At 38.6% G+C, this 22,361-nt stretch overlaps 2 protein-coding genes across 5 annotated transcripts in view; one reads left to right on the forward strand and one right to left on the reverse strand.

The window, feature by feature from the left end:
- LOC111894866 (uncharacterized) overlaps nt 1-21,649 on the reverse strand; it is a 34,518-nt gene extending 12,869 nt beyond the window's left edge. The window contains exons 1-8 of one of the 4 annotated variants that reach the window (XM_023890958.3): nt 21,398-21,641; nt 21,224-21,303; nt 20,964-21,048; nt 20,728-20,816; nt 20,536-20,647; nt 20,233-20,437; nt 19,014-19,115; nt 18,706-18,913 (exon numbers count right to left, since the gene is read on the reverse strand). In XM_023890958.3, the coding sequence (XP_023746726.1) occupies nt 20,253-20,437; nt 20,536-20,647; nt 20,728-20,816; nt 20,964-21,048; nt 21,224-21,303; nt 21,398-21,503 (657 nt within the window). In that variant the 5' untranslated portion in view covers nt 21,504-21,641 and the 3' untranslated portion in view covers nt 18,706-18,913; nt 19,014-19,115; nt 20,233-20,252. Of the gene's footprint in view, nt 1-18,705; nt 18,914-19,013; nt 19,116-19,913; nt 20,438-20,535; nt 20,648-20,727; nt 20,817-20,963; nt 21,049-21,223; nt 21,308-21,397 lie in introns of those variants that run through there. The other 3 variants (XM_023890959.3, XM_042901439.2, XM_052770620.1) reach the window with 3 other exon arrangements.
- LOC111894857 (uncharacterized) lies at nt 8,924-9,946 on the forward strand. Its single transcript, XM_023890950.1, has one exon. The coding sequence runs from the start codon at nt 8,924-8,926 to the stop codon at nt 9,944-9,946; it is 1,023 nt and encodes a 340-aa protein (XP_023746718.1).
- Nucleotides 21,650-22,361: the final 712 nt, after the last annotated feature.

The following is a 22,361-nucleotide window of genomic DNA, read 5'->3' on the forward strand; positions in this document are numbered from 1 at the left end:
TTGACTAACAAACTTTTCATTTTGGTTTTATTATATCATTGATATCGGTGATAGTCTGTTACAAACCTGCGTGGACTCCATGTCACCAATTTTGTTGTAACATCCGGTCCAGGTATGACTTAGCTTTGTTGTATTTATTTTAAAAGGGACGACCACGACGTGGAGGTCTGAGAAGGATCGTGGGATTTTAATGACCCGCCACAACGTGGTCATGAGGCACCACGACGTGGCAAGTGTTTTTTAGTAAAAACCCTAATTTTTAGGTCTTAAACCTTATATAAGGAACATTAAGGCCAGGGTTTCAGCCTCCATCTTTCTCCCAACCTCAGAAACTCTAACCCTAGCCTCCATTCAAGTTGTGACCTCATTCTTGGTTCTTTTTGGTGATTTTATAAGGAGAATGAAGCTTTTGGTGAGGTGGTTACTTGGCAATCTTCATTCTTCAGCTAAGTTTATCTCTTGGACCTTGGTGAGTGCCCAAGACTCAACCTTTTCATGCCATGTTGCTAGATTTATTGTTTTTGTCCCCTTTTTCCCATGCTTTTAGATGGACTTATGTGATGGGATCTCATAAAGTTTGCAACTTTATGAATCTCTAGATCAAGTTGAGCATTAAGTGTCTTGGATCTGATTTATAATCAAGTATTGATGTCATGCATGGGATTTTAGTCATTAAACCCTATTTGTGACCTAAAATGGAAAATACATATATTGGACATGCAAGTCCATAAAGTCGAGGTTTTTAAGGTCACTTTGGAGTGTGAAACCATTCTGGAAACTTTAGTTGTAACATCCATTTAAAATTAAGTTTCCATTCAAGTCCATAAATTAAACCTATTATAATAACTATTAACATCCATTTAAAATTAAGTTTCCATTTAATTTGTTAGTTTCCAGAATGGTTTCAAATTTCAAATAAATCAAGTCAAATTAAAACTTTTTCATCCATTTAAATTGACTTGATTTATTTGAAATTGAAATTGAAATTTGAAATTTGAAATTAATAGCTATTATAATAGGTTTAATTTATGGAAACTAAATTAATGATATAGTGGAAATGAATAATGAAGTAATTGACAAGTGGAAAATAAATATATTTCAAAATTATGACAAAATGACATGTGGCCAAATAAATGAGAGAATGACAAGTGGCAATAACATTTTCATTTATTAGGGTAGATAATCACATATAACGAGTCCAGTCATCCTCGGGATGGAATACGCTCCACTATCAATCAAACATGTGCACCTATATCAAAGAATCATCTACAGTCTAGAGAGACAACATGCTAGGGTCCAATCATCCACAGGATGGAATACCCTCAACTACCAATCAAGCATGTGCACATATAACAAGTAATCGCATAACAGTCTACAGACAATCAGACCAACTATAGGTCACTAAGCATATCATCATCCTACTACTAGGATATCGATCTAACAGATCATAATAGCATATAACCATCCTATCTATCAAGATACCGATCTACCAAATCATACCAGTAACAAATCTGAATAACAATTCAAAGGTCTGGCCTTGGTGTCGTAGACCCTTGAGTATAGTGAGGATAACTCACCTCGCAAGTAGTGTTGAAATGAACTAAAAGTCTCTGATCGCTGTCTCACCAAAATCCTGAATTATCCAAATAATAAACACTAATTCAATACATGGGATATCAATCTTGACTAAAGGTCTACATAGTCCATTTTATCTTTTCTCTTTACTGCGCCAAGGCCTAATTGCCAAATCCATGATCTTAAAAGTCCACATATCCAAAGCCCATTAATGGCCCAATTTTCCCAATTGGGTCTAACTTCCTAATTGGACCTGAATCTAAGATCCATCATCAAAGCTGGCCCAAACTAAATTATTCAGAGAGACCAGCAAGGCCCAAGTCTAATTAGTCCAAAGGCAGCCCAACTCGTCAAAAGTCCATCAGAGGGTGTATGCGAGGAGTACTCCTCTAGTACGTTGGGCGTACTTCCCTTGTGCGTTGACCACCGTCGGGGTGGTTGACTCGGTACACTGGGTGTACAAAAACTACGTGGGGGCATACCCAGGTTTTGCCAAAACCCTAATAAGTGCTTAATGGTTTAAGCACTTAAGCCCAAACTTCAGATCCATCGACTAAATGTGCCTAAGACTCATAAAGTCTCAAACTTTAACACTTTGGACGTCTAGAAAGTTCTTAATACATGGTCTTAATCCATTAAGACCTTCCTACTCTATGTATACGACACATTTAGCTATTGGGACATCATTTTTATCACTTAGGACCTCTTCAAGGGTCTGAAAGCACACCTTATCTCGTCCAAATCATATGATGCACCAACTTGGGACTTTTTGGAACAAGAATGGTTCCATAAAGCTAGCATGGCAAGATCTATATTATACAAGCATAAAGTTTGAAGCTTTTTACCTTCTAGAGCTTCTAGAGCACAGGGAAACCTTAGATCTACAAGCTTATCCTCCTTCTCCAACTTCTTGATGAAACACCTTCTTCTCCAACTACTCAAAGCACACTCTTTTAGCTTACACACTCAAGAAAGAGATTAGGGTTTGGGGAAAACGGCTCAAATCTATGGAGGCTGAGGTAAGGGAGGGTTATGAGCTTATAAGGACGTTTACATAGCACTCAAACCCTAAATATTTGGGTTTCCTTCTGACATGAGTACGCCAACGTACTAGGGCGCGCCTAGTAGGCTTAGCGTACCCTTATGTACGCTCAGCGTACTCCTCCTGGTCCCAAAATTGCAATTTAGCCCTTAGGCTTCTTATGGCTTCACGCATCCATCCCCAGGGACTATAAATGAAAATTCTTGGGATGTTACAACTGTCCCCCACTTGAACTAGGCTTCGTCCTCGAAGCCTGCTATAGCGAACAATTCAGGATAATGCTCCCGCATCTCAGACTCCGGCTCCCAAGTCTACTCATATCCTTTCTGATGTTGCCCCTAGTCTCCCTACATAGTTCAAGTGCTCTCTGACTTGAACATCACCCAGCGATACAACTGCCTTCGCATCCAATATGTGCCTTTGCAGCTGCTATACGTGAAAAGTGTCGTGAATCTGACTGAGCTTCTTCGGAAGGTCTAACCTATATGCCACCTTGCCAAACCTGACAATAACCCTGATGATCCAAAGCATCCGAGACCCCACTTTCCCTTCCTGAAACGAATCCTTTTGTGCTGACAGGATAATGCATCCTTCAGCTCCCGAAACAACCCACATAAACAACCAGCTAACAAGCATGAACACTCACACCTGGCCCAATCAGCCTCGGGCTGGAATACCATGCATGCCTACGACGGGTCCGATCATTCCTTGGATGGAATACCCTCGTTTCACACACATGTTTGGCCCAATCAACCCTCGGGTTGGAATACCAAACACGTCAGGTCCAGTCAATCATAGGGTCCGATCATCCCTAGGATGGAATACCACTATATACATAACAAGGGTCTACACCCATAACTTGAGATCCAAGGATCTATCCTCGCATCTCTTCCAGAATTCTCTGAATCGTCGCCACTAAGTATATCGCATCTGAATCTCGTTCAATCTGAACACGCACCAACAGGAGAAATAGTTCTCCGCAATTCTCTATTCCCACTGCCTATGACTGGAATGCTCCCGCTAATTTATTGTCACTGATGTTGACACCTCACTTTCCCAACTCTCCAACCTGAAGATACTCACATCCTTCCATTGTCCCAAAGGCCTAATCAATGTCCTTCACATCATCGAACAAGTGTCACCATACTGAAACCCTACCATACACGATTCCCTTATAACATAAGTTGTTGCCCACAAATTTCCAGGTTCTTTTATATGACCAACGACAGTCTCTAAGGGTATTCCATGAAAGGTAACCAACCAGTGCATAAAATGCAATTCGCCAGACTATAATCACCTAACGTCCGACTCAATACCAGGAAATGGACATCCTGATTGTTGTAACATAACAACATACTCAACACCTGCTCACAGATCTAACAGAATCCATACAGAGTCTTCAGCACGACTGGACCACCCGCATCGGGCCTTCAGTCTGTCTGGCCTACTCTTAGAACCTTCAGCATGTCTGGTCCGCCCTACTGGGCCTATATCCTGTCTGTACCGTTCTTCGGGCCTTCGGCCTGACTAGTTCGCCTCGCAGGGCACTCAGTCTATCCGGGCCGCCCTGGGTCTGTTGAGCAAAATCCTGAACCCGTCCTGGTGCCCTTCCCTAAATAGCCAGTCCTCCCCCACTTAGAACACTAACCACTACCCGCTGATGGAGAGACCAATCCACTACTTACCCGTCCCTACTAGTTGTTACCACCCTTAACTGTGGAACGATTAACCCTGGAGTAAATAACCTCCGCAGAACAACCCTCCCAACACGGAGCAACCAAACTTCAAGAGAAACCTGAATCCCCAGCTGAAAACTCCTGAATCTCCAAATCTCAACCACTAACCCTCCAATAATGATCTTTTATCCTAACTTCTCATCCTCAATGCATCCTTAGGTCTGAGCCATTTACAACCCTTTGATACTAAATTTCCCTGACACCTCCTATGTCCTAACGTCATTGAGCAGGCAAACGAAAGCTCATAATACAATCATAAACAATAAAACATGAGAAGACATACCCGTCTTCGCATGTGGTGCTGTCCTGGCCTCCTCAGTAGTGAGCTGAAAAGCACGCCCCTAAACCCTCGGGGGCTCTGCTCTACCCTACCTCCCGTCTGTAACCTTAGCCGGCGCTGGAACCGGCGCTGGTCTGGTAGCTAGCAAGGGACATTGGGCCTTTCATGTAGCCCACCTGATCACATTGGTAACAAAGTCGGGTGCTAGAAGCTGAAGTCTGCTGCCTGCAGTCCTTCGCAATGTGACCCTCCTTGCCACACTTGTGGTATCCTGAAGAAAATCGGCAACCCCCATCATGAACCTTGCCGCACTTCCCAGAAGTGTGACTCCTCTGACTCTCCTGCCTGTAATCAGCGGTCCTAAATCGCTTTGGCACGGGCTGTGATTGCGCCAGGACCCGCCCCTGTTCCCTCAACTGAAGCTCGATATTTATCTCGCGCCGCCTGGCGGCCTCCTGTAGCTCTAGCAAGATATCATATCTCTGCGTGGACACGAACTGTCTGATGTCCGACTTGAGCATGCTCAGATATCGGGTCATTTGAGCATGCTCAGAAGCAAACTCAGGGAAAGACATTGCCCTCTCAGTAAACATGCAGGTGATCTCCGTCACCGACTCAATACCCTGTCTCAACTCCAAAAACTCCTGTGACAACCTCTCCCGCTCCAACTCGGAATATAACGAGTACGGAACATCTTATTGAACTGATCCCAGTAACCGCCTCTCGCTGCTCATCAGAATATGACCTCGTAATCAACCTCCACCAATCCTTTGCTCCGGACCTCAGCAGGTTCAAAGCACCTAACCTTCTGGCCCACAGGACACGAGCAGGTGAAGAAACATCCCTACATGTCTGATAGCCACCTCATGGCTATGATTGGGTCCTAAATCCCATCGAAACTCAGGGGCTTCGTGTTATCGAAGTCCCGATACTAAAAAGCCCGACTGACTCCACCCCATGCCACTGTTACAACTGCAGTTGCTGCTGCGGCAGCCGACTTAGTAAGGGCTACATAGCCCTCACCAAAGTACTCGACCATAGTGGTCTTGATAGACCCAAACATCTCTGGTAACTCCGCCCGGAACGGTGCAGCAACCTCGTCAGGCAGGATCTCTCAGATCCTGGCATCCATCTCATTTGGCCTCATTTGGCCGATAGTCTCGGGCACTGCGGGTGTCTCCTATCCGCCGTCTCCTAATCCTGACCCGAATCCTGTCGCAAATTGCCTCGTGACCATCATGCTGAAAATATACCAGGAATATATCAAACACTCCCTATAATAACAGGAACTAACTCCCAACGAAACCCTAGGGGTTGTGACCTCCTTGCTACGCGTATGGGTCTTGTTCTTTCAATAGTACGAGATCATACTACCTTCCACACCGACCCATATTTGTCTCAAGTATCACCACAACACCCTAACAATATACATAAACATAACGAGCGCTCAATCCTCACTCCTAGAGGAATACTAAATATCTCATACAGGCCTACCGACCTCACACAACCCACCCATCCATTAAACTTCCACCAACCCTGCAGCACTAGTGTATGTTAATCATACATAACGATGGACCCCATAGACTTTCGAACTATGGGTCCAATCAACCATTGGGTTGGAATACCCCAGGCCCACAACCATCGGGTTAGAATGCCAACATACTATGGGTCCAATCAACCATCGGGTTGGAATACCCCAGGCCCTCAACCATCGGGTTGGAATGCCTACTATGAGTCCAATCATCCTCGGGATGGAATACTCTCGGCCCACAACCAACTTGGGACTTTTTGGGACAAGAATGGTTCCATAAAGCTAGCATGGCAAAATCTATATTATACAAGCATAAAGTTTGAAGCTTTTTACCTTCTAGAGCTTCTAGAGCACAGGGAAACCTTAGATCTACAAGCTTATCCTCCTTCTCCAACTTCATGATGGAACACCTTCTTCTCCAACTACTCAAAGCACACTCTTTTAGCTTACACACTCAAGAAAGAGGTTAGGGTTTAAGGAAAACGGCTCAAATCTATGGAGGCTAAGGCGAGGGAGGGTTATGAGCTTATAAGGACGTTTATATAGCACTCAAACCCTAAATATTAGGGTTTCCTTCTTACATGAGTACGCCCAGCGTACACAAGTGTACGCCCAACGTACTAGGGCGTGCCTAGTACGCTTATCGTACCATTATGTACGCTCAGCGTACTCCTCCTGATCCCTAAATTGCAATTGATCTCTTAGGCTTCTGATGGCTTCACCCATCCATCCCCAGGGACTATAAATGAAAATTCTTGGGATGTTAAGTGGTGCAACTCTATGAATTTGGTGCTTAATGAGAATCTTGATGCATTAAGTCACCATTAGTGGTTGGGTTTGGGATTTTGGATTATGGAAGGGTTTAAGTGATAAAGTTGGAAACTTTATCCATCAATACCATAGGGAGGACCAGATCTGAGCCTTGGAGTTTTATGTAGTTGAAGGAAAATAACTTAATGGTTTAAGTTGTCTAGACGCACCACCACTGCATGGTTGAGTTTGCCACGACGTGGTGACTTGGTCTAGACCCGCCTGTTTTGTCGGGTTGCATTCACGGTGTGGCCAAGGAGGCCATGACGTGGCAACTAGCTAGATTGACTTTTGGCTTTTGACATTGACCTAGATTTTGACCAATGTTGACTTAGGGGTATTTTGGGTATTTTGAGTTGTAGACTGAGTTTTGGTTACTGTTAATTGTAAAGGTGACCGGTAGAGTTGGTTTTCGAAGCAACGTGTTACTACAGCTATTTTGTTTGTCCATGAGGTGAGTCTCCTCACTATATACATGGGTTGAAGGCACCAATGTCGGCCCATTATTCAATTATGTAGAATGTTAACCGCTATGTGATATATATTTGTTTGTGTGATCGGGTTGGAATACAACCCAGGGCGGGGCCCATTATTATATGATCGGGTTTAAATACACTTTAGGGTGGGGCCCACTATCATATTATCGGGTTGGAATACACCCCAGGGAGAGGCCCATTATGGCAAGTTCAGGTTGAAATATACCCCAGGGAGAGGACCCAAGGTGGGGACCATATTTGTTTATTGGGTTGAAATATACATTAGGGCTAGGCCCAGTTGTATGTTTGGTATGTGGTACCTTGGGGAAATGACTAAGCTTTGTGTTTACAGTTTATGTTTATGGTTTCAGGTACTTCTAACTCGAAAGGGAAGGGTCCGGCATGATGGCACAGCATCCTCCCCTCATGATTTCCGCATTTTGATATGATTGTACTCTGATGTCTTGGATATTATTGTTGGTGTTGGATTTTGAAACAATTAATGAAGGAACTGATAGTCTTTTAATGAAAAAAAATTATCACTATTTTTGGGTTGTTACATGTGTCCACGTAATCGATTGTATAATATAACCAAAAGAAATTGTTGTTCAATTGGATATATATATATATATATATATATATATATATATATATATATATATATATATATATATATATATATATATATATATATAAGTTTAGTGACTTGAAAAGCAAATAAAATGTTATCAGTTGAGGCAAAATTGAAGATTTTGGATATATAATTAATGTTTAAAAGTTTTTTAATATTTTCTAAGGAATGTCTTAAATAGCAACCAATAACATTTTATTTGTTTTTTAAGTCACTAAACTTATAAATTTATCCAAATGACCAACAAACTTTTTTTGGTTCTATTATACATGTGATTACATAGACACAACCAATAGCGTAGAGTTCATGTGGGTTGGTAACGGGCTATCAAGGGTATCAATGGGATAATAGAATCAAAATGAAAAGTTTGATGATCAATTGAATACAATTAAAAGTTTAGTGATTGAAATAGTAAAAAAAAAATATTGGTTGCCATTTTAAGACATTTTCCCTAAAAGCATCCAAGGAAAATTGTGGAATTAGAATTGGAAGTTCGGTTTTAATCCTTCATTGCTTTTTAAATGGTAGTGGAAATAGGCAATCGATGCAAATTCTTTATGGGCTATATAAAGTTATCGAATCTAATCATGGAAGTAAAAGCATGTTTGGTTTTACTGTTAATGGTGTAAAATCGATGTGAGTTTGGTTAAATATGGTGTAAAATCAAGAAGGATTAATCTGGTTTTGGACAAAACTTGATAAATATAATAATAATAATTGGATCTATTATTCGCATCTAATCGACATATAATTCTCAATATTATTTGTCGGTTTCCTTACGTGTCTATTAGTTTGATTTACAACATTCTTAAAGGTTTTTATTGTGATAAATCAACAGACTAATGGACACTACTGCTAGCCTCCACTTCATGAACCAAGAGTTTGCCAAACTTGACCAATTCGATGGTCAGAACTACACCCGTTGGGCCGAGAAGGTCAGGTTCATGTTTCATGTCTTGAAGCTCGCCTTTGTGTTGGACCCAAAACCGGCACCAATTCCTACTAATCCAATTCCCGAGGCGGGGAAAACCGTGGACCCAGCGGTCATCGCAGAACTGGAAAAGCAAAGGACTATGCGTAGAGAGTCTGAGGAACTGTGTGTGGGTCATATCAAGAACTCCCAATCTGATCGACTCTATGATCTTTACTCACTGATCAAAGATCCAAGAGAGCTATGGAATGCGTTGGAACTTAAGTACAAGGCACATGAGGAAGGTACTAACAAATACCTTGTGTCTAAGTACCTAGAGTTTCAAATGGTTGATGACAAATCAATTATGGAGCAAGTGCATGAACTCCAAGTCATGGTCAACAAGTTGAACGCACTCTCCATCTCTATTCCAAAACTCTTTCAGGTTGGTGCGATTATCGCAAAACTACCACCCTCGTGGAAAGATTTCTCTAAGAGAATGATGCATAAATCTGAGGACTACTCCTTGGATGATCTGATGAAACACCTCTGCATTGAGGAGGAAACTCGCATCAGGGACAAGCATGGTAAAGTCGGATCAAGTGTGCATCACGTGTCAGTTGGGGGTTCTAGTCATAAAGGCAAGTCTAGGGGACAAAACAAGAAGAACTTGGGACCCAAGAAACAAAGCTTCAAGAAACCGGGTCATTCGAATCCTAACTCCAAGCTAAAGAGGACCGGACATTGCCACGTCTGCGGAGAGATTCGGCACTATGCTAGAGAATGCAAGGATCGCAAATCAGGACCGGTAGCACATGCAGTCGAGCAGGTGACTAACATGGTGGCAAGTGTGAACCTTGGAGAGATTTTTGTGATCTCCTCCCTTACCCGAGCAATCAGTGCTCGAGGATGGTTCGTGGACACTGGAGCCACCGTGCATGTTTGTGGGCAATGAGAGAGCTTTCGTACTTACCGCCCAATGCCTCATGGGACGGTAGTTGTCTGTGCTGATGGCCACAAAGCTAAAGTTCAAGGAAGAGGTGATGTTCGTGTGAAGTTCACACGTGGTGAATGGGTAACCCTTCGAGATGTTCTTCATGTTCCTACTATCTCGAAAGGGTTGGTTTCTGCGGACAAGTTTGACAAGGGTGGGTTCAAGATGGTGCGTGAGAGAGGCAAAATTGTGATCACTAAAGGCAGAAGATATGTTGGGAGGGCGAACAATTGTTCAGGGATGTATCGTTTGTGCGTTAGTTATGAGGGTAGTGTTAGTGGTCCTAGTGTTGAGAGTGGTGGTTCTAGTGTTGCAAGTGTGTCAAGTGTTGATAATGATGTAATTGGTGGATTGGTTGCTAATGTGAATGAAGTAAACTTTTCTGGTTATTTTGTTTGTTCAATTTCTTTATGGCATAAACGTTTAGCACACACTAATGTTAAAAACATTGAAAAAATGCAAACTAAAGGAATGTTAAAATATGATAGAAAAGATTTTGAAAAATGTGAAACGTGTGTGAAATCAAAGTTCACTAAGAAACCATTTCCATCGGTTAAGAGAAATACATCATTGCTTGAGTTGATTCATTCTGATATATGTGAATTAAATGGAATCCTTACTCGAGGAGGAAAAAGGTATTTTATCACATTTTGTGATGACTTCGGTCGATATCTACATGTTTATTTGCTGAGATCAAAAGATGAAGCTTTTGATGCATTATTCACTCGGATAGAGGCGGGGAATATTTCAACCAAGAGTTTGACACATTCTGTGAAGAGAATGGAATTAAACATGAGAGAACTTCACCATATACTCCCCAACAGAATGGTTTGGCTGAAAGAAAAAACCGAACCCTTTGTGAGATGGTCAACTGTATGTTGAACCAATCGGGCCAACCAAACAATCTATGGGGGAAGCACTATTGACTGCTTGCTATGTTCATAATAGGATCACTAGTCGTGTGATTCCTACAAGCCCTTATAAGTTGTGGAAAGGTAGAAAGCCTAACCTAGACTATTTGAAAGTGTGGGGGTGTGTTGCTTATTATTGGACTCCCAATCCTAAGCGGACCAAATTGGGAGCACGAGCGAATAAGAGTATATTTATCGGATATGCTCACAATAGCAAGGTTTACCGGTTATTAGATATTGAATCAGGTGTTGTTGTGGAATCCAGAGATGTGGAATTCTTTGAAGACAAGTTTTCTAAGGATGAAGAAAACTCCAGTCATACAACACCTACAAGTACTTATCGAGAAATACTCCCACCTCCTCTTATTATAGAGGAACCAATGAGAGGTACTAGGGCTAGAATAGAGAAAAGTTTTGGAGACAATTTCTATTCTTATTTGGTCAAAGGAACACAAAAGAAAGTGACAAGAGAGGTCATCTTTTCCATTAATTTTGATGATGATCCTAAGACCTTTACTGAAGCCATGACGTCTCGAGATGCTCCTTTGTGGAAGGAAGCCATCAATGACGAAATGGATTCAATCATGAGTAATGAAACTTGGGAGTTAGCTGATCTACCCAATGGGAGAAAACCCATAGGATCCAAGTGGATATTCAAGAGAAAGTACCATCCAGATGGATCCATATCTGCTTATAAAGTAAGATTAGTTGCTAAGGGCTATAGGCAGCGAGAAGGTATCGATTATTTTGATACCTATGCCCCAATTGCTAGATTAGTTCTATTAGAACTCTCATAGCAATATCAGCTTTGAAAGGATTGTACATTCATCAAATGGATGTGAAGACAGCCTTTCTAAATGGTTATCTCAAGGAGGAGATTTACTTGGAGCAACCTGAAGGTTTCGTGATACCTAAACAAGAAAACAAAGTGTGTAGACTAGTTAAATCCTTGTACGGGTTGAAGCAAGCTCCCAAACAGTGGCATGAGAGATTTGACACCACTGTGACTGCCTTTGGTTTTCAGCACAATAGTGCTGACAGATGTATTTATTCTAAACATACATCCGATTACATAGTAGTTATTTGTCTTTATGTTGATGATATGTTGATCATTGGCACTCACCTAGAAGGTATTCTTGAGATGAAGAAATACCTATCCTCGAACTTTAAGATGAACAATCTTGGAGAAGTTGATACAATTCTTGGTATCAAGGTGAAAAGGACAGGTGGTCAGTTTTCTCTGAGTCAATCTCATTACATAGAGAAAATTCTAACAAAGTTTCAACATTTGAACATTAAGGAATATTCAACACTCATTTTGATTCAAGTGTGAAACTTAAGGTGAATTCTGGTCGAGCTGTGGTTGAACTAGAATATGCTAGTGCAGTTGGAAGCATGATGTATGCTACTCACTGCACTCGACCTAACATCGCATTCGTTGTAAGCAAACTGAGTCGATATACTGTTAATCCAGGGACGGAGCACTGGAAGGCATTGGGTAGAGTGTTGGATTACCTGAAAAGGACAAGTACTTTTGAGTTGACGTATTCGTCATCTGATGGAATACTTGAAGGTTATTCTGATGCCAGTTGGATTGATCACACTAGTGATTCAAAATCCACGAGTGGTTGGATTTATACTCTAGTTGGTGGTGCTATTTCTTGGGCGAGCAAGAAACAGACATGCATAACTCATTCAACGATGGAAGCAGAGCTAATTGCCATAGCAACAGTGGGCAAAGAGGCAGAGTGGGTTCGAGATCTACTTATGGATATCCGTTTGTGGGATATTCCAATGCCTTCAATACCCATGTACTGTGACAGTGAAGCCACACTGTCTAAAGTATATAATGGTAAGTCGCGACATGTAGGTCTACGACACAATTTTGTGAGACAACTAATTGAAAGTGGTATCATCAAGGTTGTCTATGTCAAGACAAGTAGAAACTTGGCATATCCGTTTACCAAACCTCTGACGAGAGATTTGGTTACATCTACCACGAGAGTCATGGGTCTAAAACCACAATAGAATCGCTTAGTGATGGAAACCCAACTTAATATAAGTGCTCCTAATTCTCAAGTTTAAAGGGTAACAACGAAGTCACTAACGATAGAAGGTACTATCATTATTAATAGATCCATGTGAGGTAGGATAGTATGTCGTTGCCGAGAACGAGGTTGAGTTACGACTCTTAACAAAGTTTTGGGGACATCTAAGCAACGAAGATGCTGTAAAACTTTACCTATATGATCTAGAGGTGGTGCCGCCTCAAGTGAAGATTAGTGGTTTATCTTCTATAGGATCATGAAAAGGGTTTATAGAGCATGGCCATATAGGCCACAGTATATAATGCGGTATATAATTGTAAGTCGAGACATGTAGGTCTGCGACACAATTTTGTGAGATAACTAATTGAAAGTGGTACCATCAAGGTTGTCTATGTCAAGACAAGTAGAAACTTGGTAGATCCGTTTACCAAACCTCTGACGAGAGATTTGGTTACATCTACCACGAGAGTCATGGGTCTAAAACCACAATAGAATCGCTTAGTGATGGAAACCCAACTTGATATAAGTGCTCCTAATTCTCAAGTTTAAAGGTTAACAACGAAGTCACTAACGATAGAAGGTACTATCATTATTAATAGATCCATGTGAGGTAGGATAGTACGTCGTTGCCGAGAACAAGGTTGAGTTACGACTCTTAACAAAGTTTTGGGGACATCTAAGCAACGAAGATGTTGTAAAACTTTGCCTATATGATCTAGAGGTGGTGCCGCCTCAAGTGAAGATTAGTGGTTTATCTTCTAAAGGATCATGAAAAGGGTTTATAGCGCATGGCCATATAGGCCACAGTATATAATGCGGTATATAATGGTAAGTCGAGACATGTAGGTCTGCGACACAATTTTGTGAGACAACTAATTGAAAGTGGTACCATCAAGGTTGTCTATGTCAAGACAAGTAGAAACTTGGCAGATCCGTTTACCAAACCTCTGACGAGAGATTTGGTTACATCTACCACGAGAGTCATGGGTCTAAAACCACAATAGAATCGCTTAGTGATGGAAACCTAACTTGATATAAGTGCTCCTAATTCTCAAGTTTAAAGGGTAACAACGAAGTCACTAACGATGGAAGGTACTATCATTATTAATAGATCCATGTGAGGTAGGATAGTACGTCGTTGCCGAGAACGAGGTTGAGTTACGACTCTTAACAAAGTTTTGGGGACATCTAAGCAACGAAGATGCTGTAAAACTTTGCCTATATGATCTAGAGGTGGTGCCGCCTCAAGTGAAGATTAGTGGTTTATCTTCTAAAGGATCATGAAAAGGGTTTATAGCGCATGGCCATACTAGTGCTCAGGGAGAACACAAAGATGACTTGTGATGTGTGGGGGTAAACCTGAGAGGTCATTAAGGTTCATGGTTTAAACCTATAAGGATACCATTGAATCGGTCTCTTCTTGTTTTTTCTCATTAAACTAGGGTTTAATCTTCGTGACACCCAAGTGACATCATCTGTCTGAGTGAAAGGAAACTTTCCAACTTGGTGGGGGATTGTTGGAACTTTATATATATATATATATATATATATATATATATATATATATATATATATATATATATATATAAGGAATTGCAAGTTGGCAATTTCCTTTGTATCCCACATTGGTGGGGGCAAGAAACTTTTGTGGGTTTATAAGCCTATTCCCTTAATAGGCCTTCAAAGGCTTTAGTGGATCAAAGGAATGAGCCAAGCCCACGCGCGCGCCTAGCCTAGCCTAGCACTAGCCAACATCGTGAGTGCACAAAATGGCGCGATTTAGGCGCACTTGGCACTTCGCACGACACATCGGTTGCTGGGAGCTGAGGAGCTTTCATTTTTGGCAAGTTCGGGTCAAGTCAGTTTGACTGGTCCGGTCAAACCGTTGACCAGTGTTGACTTCGTGGAGGACAAGTCGGGGCACTCTAGAAGGATCAGGAAATGACTTGCTTGGAGAGCAAGTTGTCGCCCTAGGGTTTCTAGGGTCGGCCTATGGGGGCCCGTTTCATGCCTTCTAGGGTTTCGATACTTATAAATACTGCTCCCTAGGAGCCATTTGACACACTCACGAAAATCGAAACTCTCTCCCACTCTCAGCATTTTTCTTCCCGTTTCCGAGTATTCACTTTGTGTTTATCGATTTCCAGTGTTGTTGGAAAATCGATAGATATGCATTAAATCTTGGGGTTTTACTCTGTTGCTTACACCAATAGAAGCAAAGTAAAAACCTTTAAGGGCAGGAGTCCGATCCGTGCAGTTATATGAAGTTCAAGATCAGCCATCAACAGGTCGGTTTTACTTCTCTGTCTTACGTTTAATTTCGTCCAACAACAGGACAGTCTTCTTCTACCTTTCTTATAATCATATCTAATCGAGAAGGATTAATCTGGTTTTGGACGAAACTTGGTAAATATAATATTAATAATTTGATCTATTATTCGCAACTAACGACATATAATTCTCAATATTATCTCGATAAGTTGCATTTGGACAACCATTTTATGTAATCTTTAATTGGTTTAATATTGACGATAACTTAAGGGGAAAAAAACCAAGAAGTGAATACTTCATCCATGCTATGGCACCAACGTTTAGGCCACATTTCACAAAAATGAAAGTTAAGACTCGTGAAAGACGAAGTATTACCAAATATTAACTTCTCGGATTTTGACAAATGTGTCAAGTGTATGAAGGGGAATATAACAAAAGGAAATAAGAAAGGATCCATAAGAACTAAGAAGCAGAGGATTTCTTGAATGGATATATTTATGGGCCTTTCCATATGGGCATAAGCAGACATAAATTACTTATAACATTCATTGATGATTACTTATAACATAAATTACTTATAACATTCATTGATGATTACTGTCATATATGTATTTGTACTTGATACATGAAAAATCTGACTCTTTATAATGTTAAAAATTGTAAAGGATGAAGTTGAAAATCAACTTGAATAGAACCATTACACCCATGTTGTGCTCCTCAACAAAACGGAGTTGTCAATGGGATAGCACCTTAATGGACATGGCGCGAAGTATGCTTGCAAACACTAACTTGCCATATTTTTTACGGATCGAGGCACTAAAAACCACGGTCCACATCTTGAATAGAGTTCCTTCAAAGTTTGTTCCTAAAACTCCTTTTGAATTTCATACAGTAAGAAAAATAAGATAAAGGTATTTAAAAATATAGGGTTGTCCAACCGAAGCAAAACTCTAAAATTCTCGGTCGTAAAAACTCGACATCAAAACCTTGAATTGTTTTTTCAACCAATATCATGAGAGGTCTAAAGGTTATCGATTTTATGCTTCATCGCATAGTGCCCGAATTATAAAAATGAAGCACAGTGAATTTCTTGAGAATGTCAAAATGAGTGCGATTGGTTTACCGTGCAGTTTTGATCTCCACAAATCGAAATGAAGGCACATCTATAATTCAAGTGCATGCCCATTCTGACTGGTATTTCATTAGGATATTCAAGTCAAAACATTTTGCCTCATGATAATGATTATCCAAATGCATAGAGACATATGAAACACCATAAAATGAACCCACTGAAGAGATTGATACTAACTCATCAGCATGTAATACGATCTCAATGATCAAGGTGGCCCACAAGTTTTGACGATTATATGACATACTAATATGAGGTTGATCTTGACATAGGGAAGGAAAATGATCTCATCACGTATAGTGATGCCAGAACTTGTGATCAATCAACTAAGTGTAATGAAGCTATGATTAACAAACTTAATTCCATAGAAAAGAATGATGTTATGGAACTTGTTGAACTGCAAAAGGGTTTTATAAACATGTTGGATGCAAGTGGATCTTTAGGACCAAATTAAAACCCGAACGGAAACATTAAACGATATAAAGCTCGACTGGCTGATAAAGGGTATACACAGAAGGAGGGCATTGATTACCAAAAAATGTTCTCATATGTTTCCCGAATGGCCATTATAGCTCCTTTTGATTTAGAGTTATTTTGATTTAGAGTTACATCAGATGAATGTCAAAACAATTTTTCTTAATGGAGATTTACAAGAAGATGTCTACATGACCGAGAGGAAGGTTTTGTTTCTAAGGGTCAAGAACATCTAATGTGTAAACTCAAGAACTCGATATTTGGGTTGAAACAAGCTTCACGTCAATGGAATTTGAAGTTCAACGAAGTCATGAAGAAAAACGACTTCATTAAGAAATAAGTAGATCGATGCATACATATACCTCAAGATGAGTAGGAGGAACCTTATGATACTTGTCCATTACGTAGATGACATTCTTCTAGCAAATAATAATATTTATTTGTTGCACAAATCGAAACGTTTATTGTAGCGCCATTTTGATATGAAATATTTTTATGAATCCTCGTACGCTATATACATAGAAATACACTAAGACAGAACCCAATGGACTTTAGCATCCTCCCAATAGACATAATATAGCGGGTACTTAGTCGTTATAGCATGCAATAATGTTCCCCCTTGTTGCTCCCATAGTCAAAGCATATGTTTTCAGTTCATTTTCAATACCCAAAAGCATAGGAAGAATGATATCAAATTAAGTTAAACATTTACGCTTCGACAGTTAGAAGCTTTGTGTATACCCAAGTTTGTACTCATCTTGACATCACTTATGTTACTGGCATGTTGGACCGTTATTAGTCAAATCTCATACTAGATCATTGGAAAGTCGTAAAGAAAGTATTTTGATATTTATAAGGGACTAAGGGGGGATGTTGGAAAATAACCCATCAGTATGGCCTAAGGAGTATTATGTAATGTTAATTACACGTTGAGTACAAATCTATATTGTAGCATAATTTTCCATAATGACATTTCAGTCTCTACACATAAATATATCTAATATGATGGATATGACATTGTTCTATAACTTGAAGGACTATTTTGTATGGTTCTACATGCTTTCCCGTAAGGTTTAATTGGCGGGTTTTTCCTATGTGCTCTAAAACTCTATAAATAACATATGATCTTGTATGTTAGGAAAGCACTACTCAATCAAAGAAATTTGCACAGGCACCATTATAGGAAGAAAGGATTCGTGTACATGGCATCATCTTCTTCAAAATTAACACTTCAAAGTAAATAAACTTCATTCCTCATTAACTATTGATGAAGCTATGTGTAAATTTGATCTTGGTTATGCTTATAATCTAATATGAAGGTGTTTATAAGACCTAATATTTTGGTTATGCTTATACTTTAATATGAAGTTTGTTTATGGACCTATTATTTAGGTGTTAATAATAGGTATATTGATATGCTTAATTCCTTTGTTATCACGTTATAAAAGTGTATCTTTTTTGCATACATTGAATAATAAGGCATTTTCAGTATTAACTATTGCCCAAAGTTAAGTGAAACATTGATTGAGACTAATTTCACAACATCTGAGAGACTCTTTGAAATTGGATCCAAGTGTAATGGACCTAGATCATGCATTATGTTATGATCCTCACTCTATCTAAATAAGAAGAGCACCGTTGAACAATAACAGTTATATGATTAATGGGAAAGTTCAAACTGCATGGCACTCATGATCATAAAGAATTCCATTCTAATAGCTATTTGTAGAGCCATTAAAACACAATTAACTAAAAGGGTATGGATATGGAAATCAGTGAAGGTTCCTTGTTCACTTCATCATGACATCTCTTCCCGCTGAGTGTAGTCCTTACATGTTCAGTAGTTTCCCTTCAAAAATATAACTGATGTGTATGTTCCAGACAAAATAGGCAAAACTTTTCTCGCCAGATAACTGACTTTAACTCTATAATGTATATATACACATAGTTCGGTTTTGCAAACCACTTTTCACATATATTACATTTTCTATAATTTGTCTCGATAACATAAATCAAGGTATTTATGTGTTTTTGAATACAGAATTTTACCTGAAATCAAGATTGTTATTTCTTGTATTATCCCAAATCAGTATACCTATTATTAACACCAAAATAATAAGTCTTATAGACACGTTCATATAACATAATCAAGATCAATTTTACACATAACTACAGTAATAATGGAGTTTACTTACTTAGAAGTGTTAACTTTGAAGAAGATGATGCCATGTTCATGATGTATTTCTTCCCATAATGGTGAATGGTGTCTTTACTGATTTTCCGACGGGAGTGTTTGTCTAACATACACAATCATATGGTGTTTATGGAGAGTTAGGGCACATAAAAAGCTTTCCAACTTACACTTGATTGTAGGTGTGCTTTGCTTATTTAATTCATTAGTTACACCTTTTAGACAAGAGTATATATCCACACAAAAGTTCACTCTAAGTTATAGAACAATGCCATATCCATCATACTACATATATTTAGGTGTGGGAACTAAAAATCCATTATGGTACAATATTTAACTAAACTCAAAATATAATTAACAATACAAAATAGTCCTAAGGTCACATTAATGGGTTATTTTCCAACACCCCCTACCTATATAAAGTTATAAATGGCTTGTACTCTATGATGTGGTACTTTTTTTTGTATGATTTTTGTCTGCACTAAAGCAAGGGGAATTTACATTCTATTTTAGGACCAATTGAAATAGTTAAAATAGTTCAATAGAATTGGTGGATATGAATATAATATTGTGATGTTAAAATTGTTCAAATATTTAAAATAGTTTAAAGAATTATTATTGGTGAATATGTTAATTTTATTTGGTTTATATGCTACTTTTTTATTAGGTGTGTATGTTAACTTTTTACTAATGGTGTGTAGCAAGATGATGTTGTCTCTGAAAATTTGACACATTTAGAAGATCAATTATGAGATATTGAAGATCAATATTGATTGTGCGTTTTTTGTTGTTTTTTCTTGAATAAATATAGTCAGTACATATTCGGGTTCTTAGTTTTACTTGCATTATTATTTAATTATGTTGTGCATATACATTTGGGTTTTGGATTACTTATTTTCAAACAAAAGGATAAAATCATCATTTATTCTCGTTCAGATGCTTCATTTAATCCAAAAAAGGAAACATATTTTTTGTATAGAGTACTTTATACAAACAAACATCATTACAGATTCATACATGACTTAACAGAAAAAAAGCCCTTGATCATGTAAGTTATATACATAAAACAAAAAAAATCGGATATTTTCTTTTGCAAGTGTGTCATCATTTTCTTAAAGATTTTTTTAAAATCATTTTCCAAGACAACCAGTTTTATCAATTGTCTTTATCCAAACAGCACTTAATGGAATAAACAAAAAAGATAGAGCCCAAGATTGATATACCTGAGTAAGAAGATATGGAATCATAGTATTAATGATGTAGTAGAGGAGAAGCTAGTGGTAGTAGAAGCAGCTGTAAATGGCTTAATTGATGACTGAAGTGATTCAGGACCCTCTGCAACAATTCTCTTGCATACACCATCACAATTACTAATCACTTCAGTCAACCTTCCTTTTAGCTCACCAACTTCCACTTGTAACTCATGAACTGCATGTATATTTTTTTTGTAACATTTGGTTTGTTAAAAAGGGAATTTAGGTTTTTTCAGTTATATAAAAAAAAAAAATTTGAAAAGTAGAGAATACCTCCCCACAGGTGACTTGAAGTTGTTTTCATTGCTGTGAAGGAGGAAGTATATGTTTGAAGAAGTTTTACTGCTAAAGCATTTACAATTTCTATTTTGTTTTCCACCTCTTCCTATAAATATAAAAATAAAAATTCATTACATAAAAAGAACAAAAAGTTAGAAAAGGCCCTATTTGTTACTTATAACAAACCTGTCTTTTGTTAAAGGTGTGAGCCTGTTGTTCTTGCCATTCTTGATATGTTGTGTATAATTCCATTAGCACTTTAGGATCCACAATAACTGTTAACAAAAATTTAAGAACAATATAACAGACTTGTCAACCGAAGTTATGTTGATGTAACAATAGTAAATACAACTATGATAGTAAGAATTATAACTAAAAGATTGAGGATTTATTGACCAAATAAGATAATGAAGAAAATACACCTGCATCTGACGAAGTTGAGGGTCGATTGACCAAAATATCTGTCAAGCTACTCTTTGAGGGTTCAGATGTCAATATGGAAGTCGCCTGTTCGAGAAATTCAAACATGTGAATAACAAGAAGCCGATTTAAAACAAATTAGCACACATTTTGGTGTTGAGTGATCGAAATCGATGTAGTTTTGTCGATCTGAAAATCGTATGATCTGATACAAACATGCGAGTTAAAAACCTAATCAAATGTTAATCAGAGACAAACTCACGATTTGGAGCGAATTAAGCTTCTCTAGCACGGGATCGGAGCTTTCTAATCGCTCGGAGACAGTGGTGATTCCATCGTCCCCTTTCTTTACAGAAAACAGATTTACAGCGGTGAAAATTTTAAAAATTGAAAGATAATTAAAGTTCTAGTGAAATAGGTTGGAGAGTTGGGTTACCTGTGACCTTGAAAGAGTAGATTCCGATGACCCCATGGCCAAATGCTTCCGTGAAGGTGAAGAAATACGATGAATACCTTATATTACTGCCAGTTAGAAGTTGCATTCCATTTCTTTGGCGGAGCTAGACTACGGTGGCGGGATTACGTCGGAGCTTGCCGGAAAATCACACAGTAGGTTTTACCTAGACGGTATATTCTCGTTTGAGGCTGTTAATAGGGTCAATGTGATTGGGTTTCTGTTTTATTGGGCCGAATTAGTCGGGTTAGTTGGCTTACAAAGTAAAGTAAGATAAAAATGACGTGCCATGTTTGTAATAATTAAGTTTTATAAGCTTAAATTGTAAAGTGGTAAATCAAAATAATTTTGAATGCATATGGTTTATTGTATTTGTTTGTATTGTATAGTTAGGGTGAATTGGTATAGAATTTTCATTAAACTGAGTCATACCAATTACAGTTTTTACAAAAAATTTGCTACCACTACTTTACTAAGTATAGTTGGTACCAACCTGTTTTTTGGCTACCAATAAGTTCGGTTGGTACATATTGGTAAAGGTATATACCAACATGTATGTTTTGTGGATGACGATTGTTGTGTTCTTAAGATTGTGAAACGTGAATCGGGGTTTTGTAAATGAGAGCTTTTGTAATGGTTGAGATTGAAAATTAGATCCAAAAGGATTTTATTAATTTCTACCATGAATTTATATAATGCACGAAATTGAACATGCCAACATGAGCTTACAACTTTAAACTTTACTAATACGATAAATGTAAGAACTTGGAATTAAGAGTGAGTTAAGTTTTAGTCAACTAGTGACCAAATGGGCTAAATGATCATTTATGAGAAATTAGAAGATTTATGAGGTTGTGACTTCGTGAAAATGGTCAATATAAGTTTAAGTCACTAAGATGAAATTAGACAAATAAGTTCAAGAGAATAAATGCATGACAATATGCAT

Source organism: Lactuca sativa, chromosome 4 (assembly GCF_002870075.4).
Source record: "Lactuca sativa cultivar Salinas chromosome 4, Lsat_Salinas_v11, whole genome shotgun sequence".
Classification (NCBI taxonomy): Eukaryota; Viridiplantae; Streptophyta; class Magnoliopsida; order Asterales; family Asteraceae; genus Lactuca; species Lactuca sativa.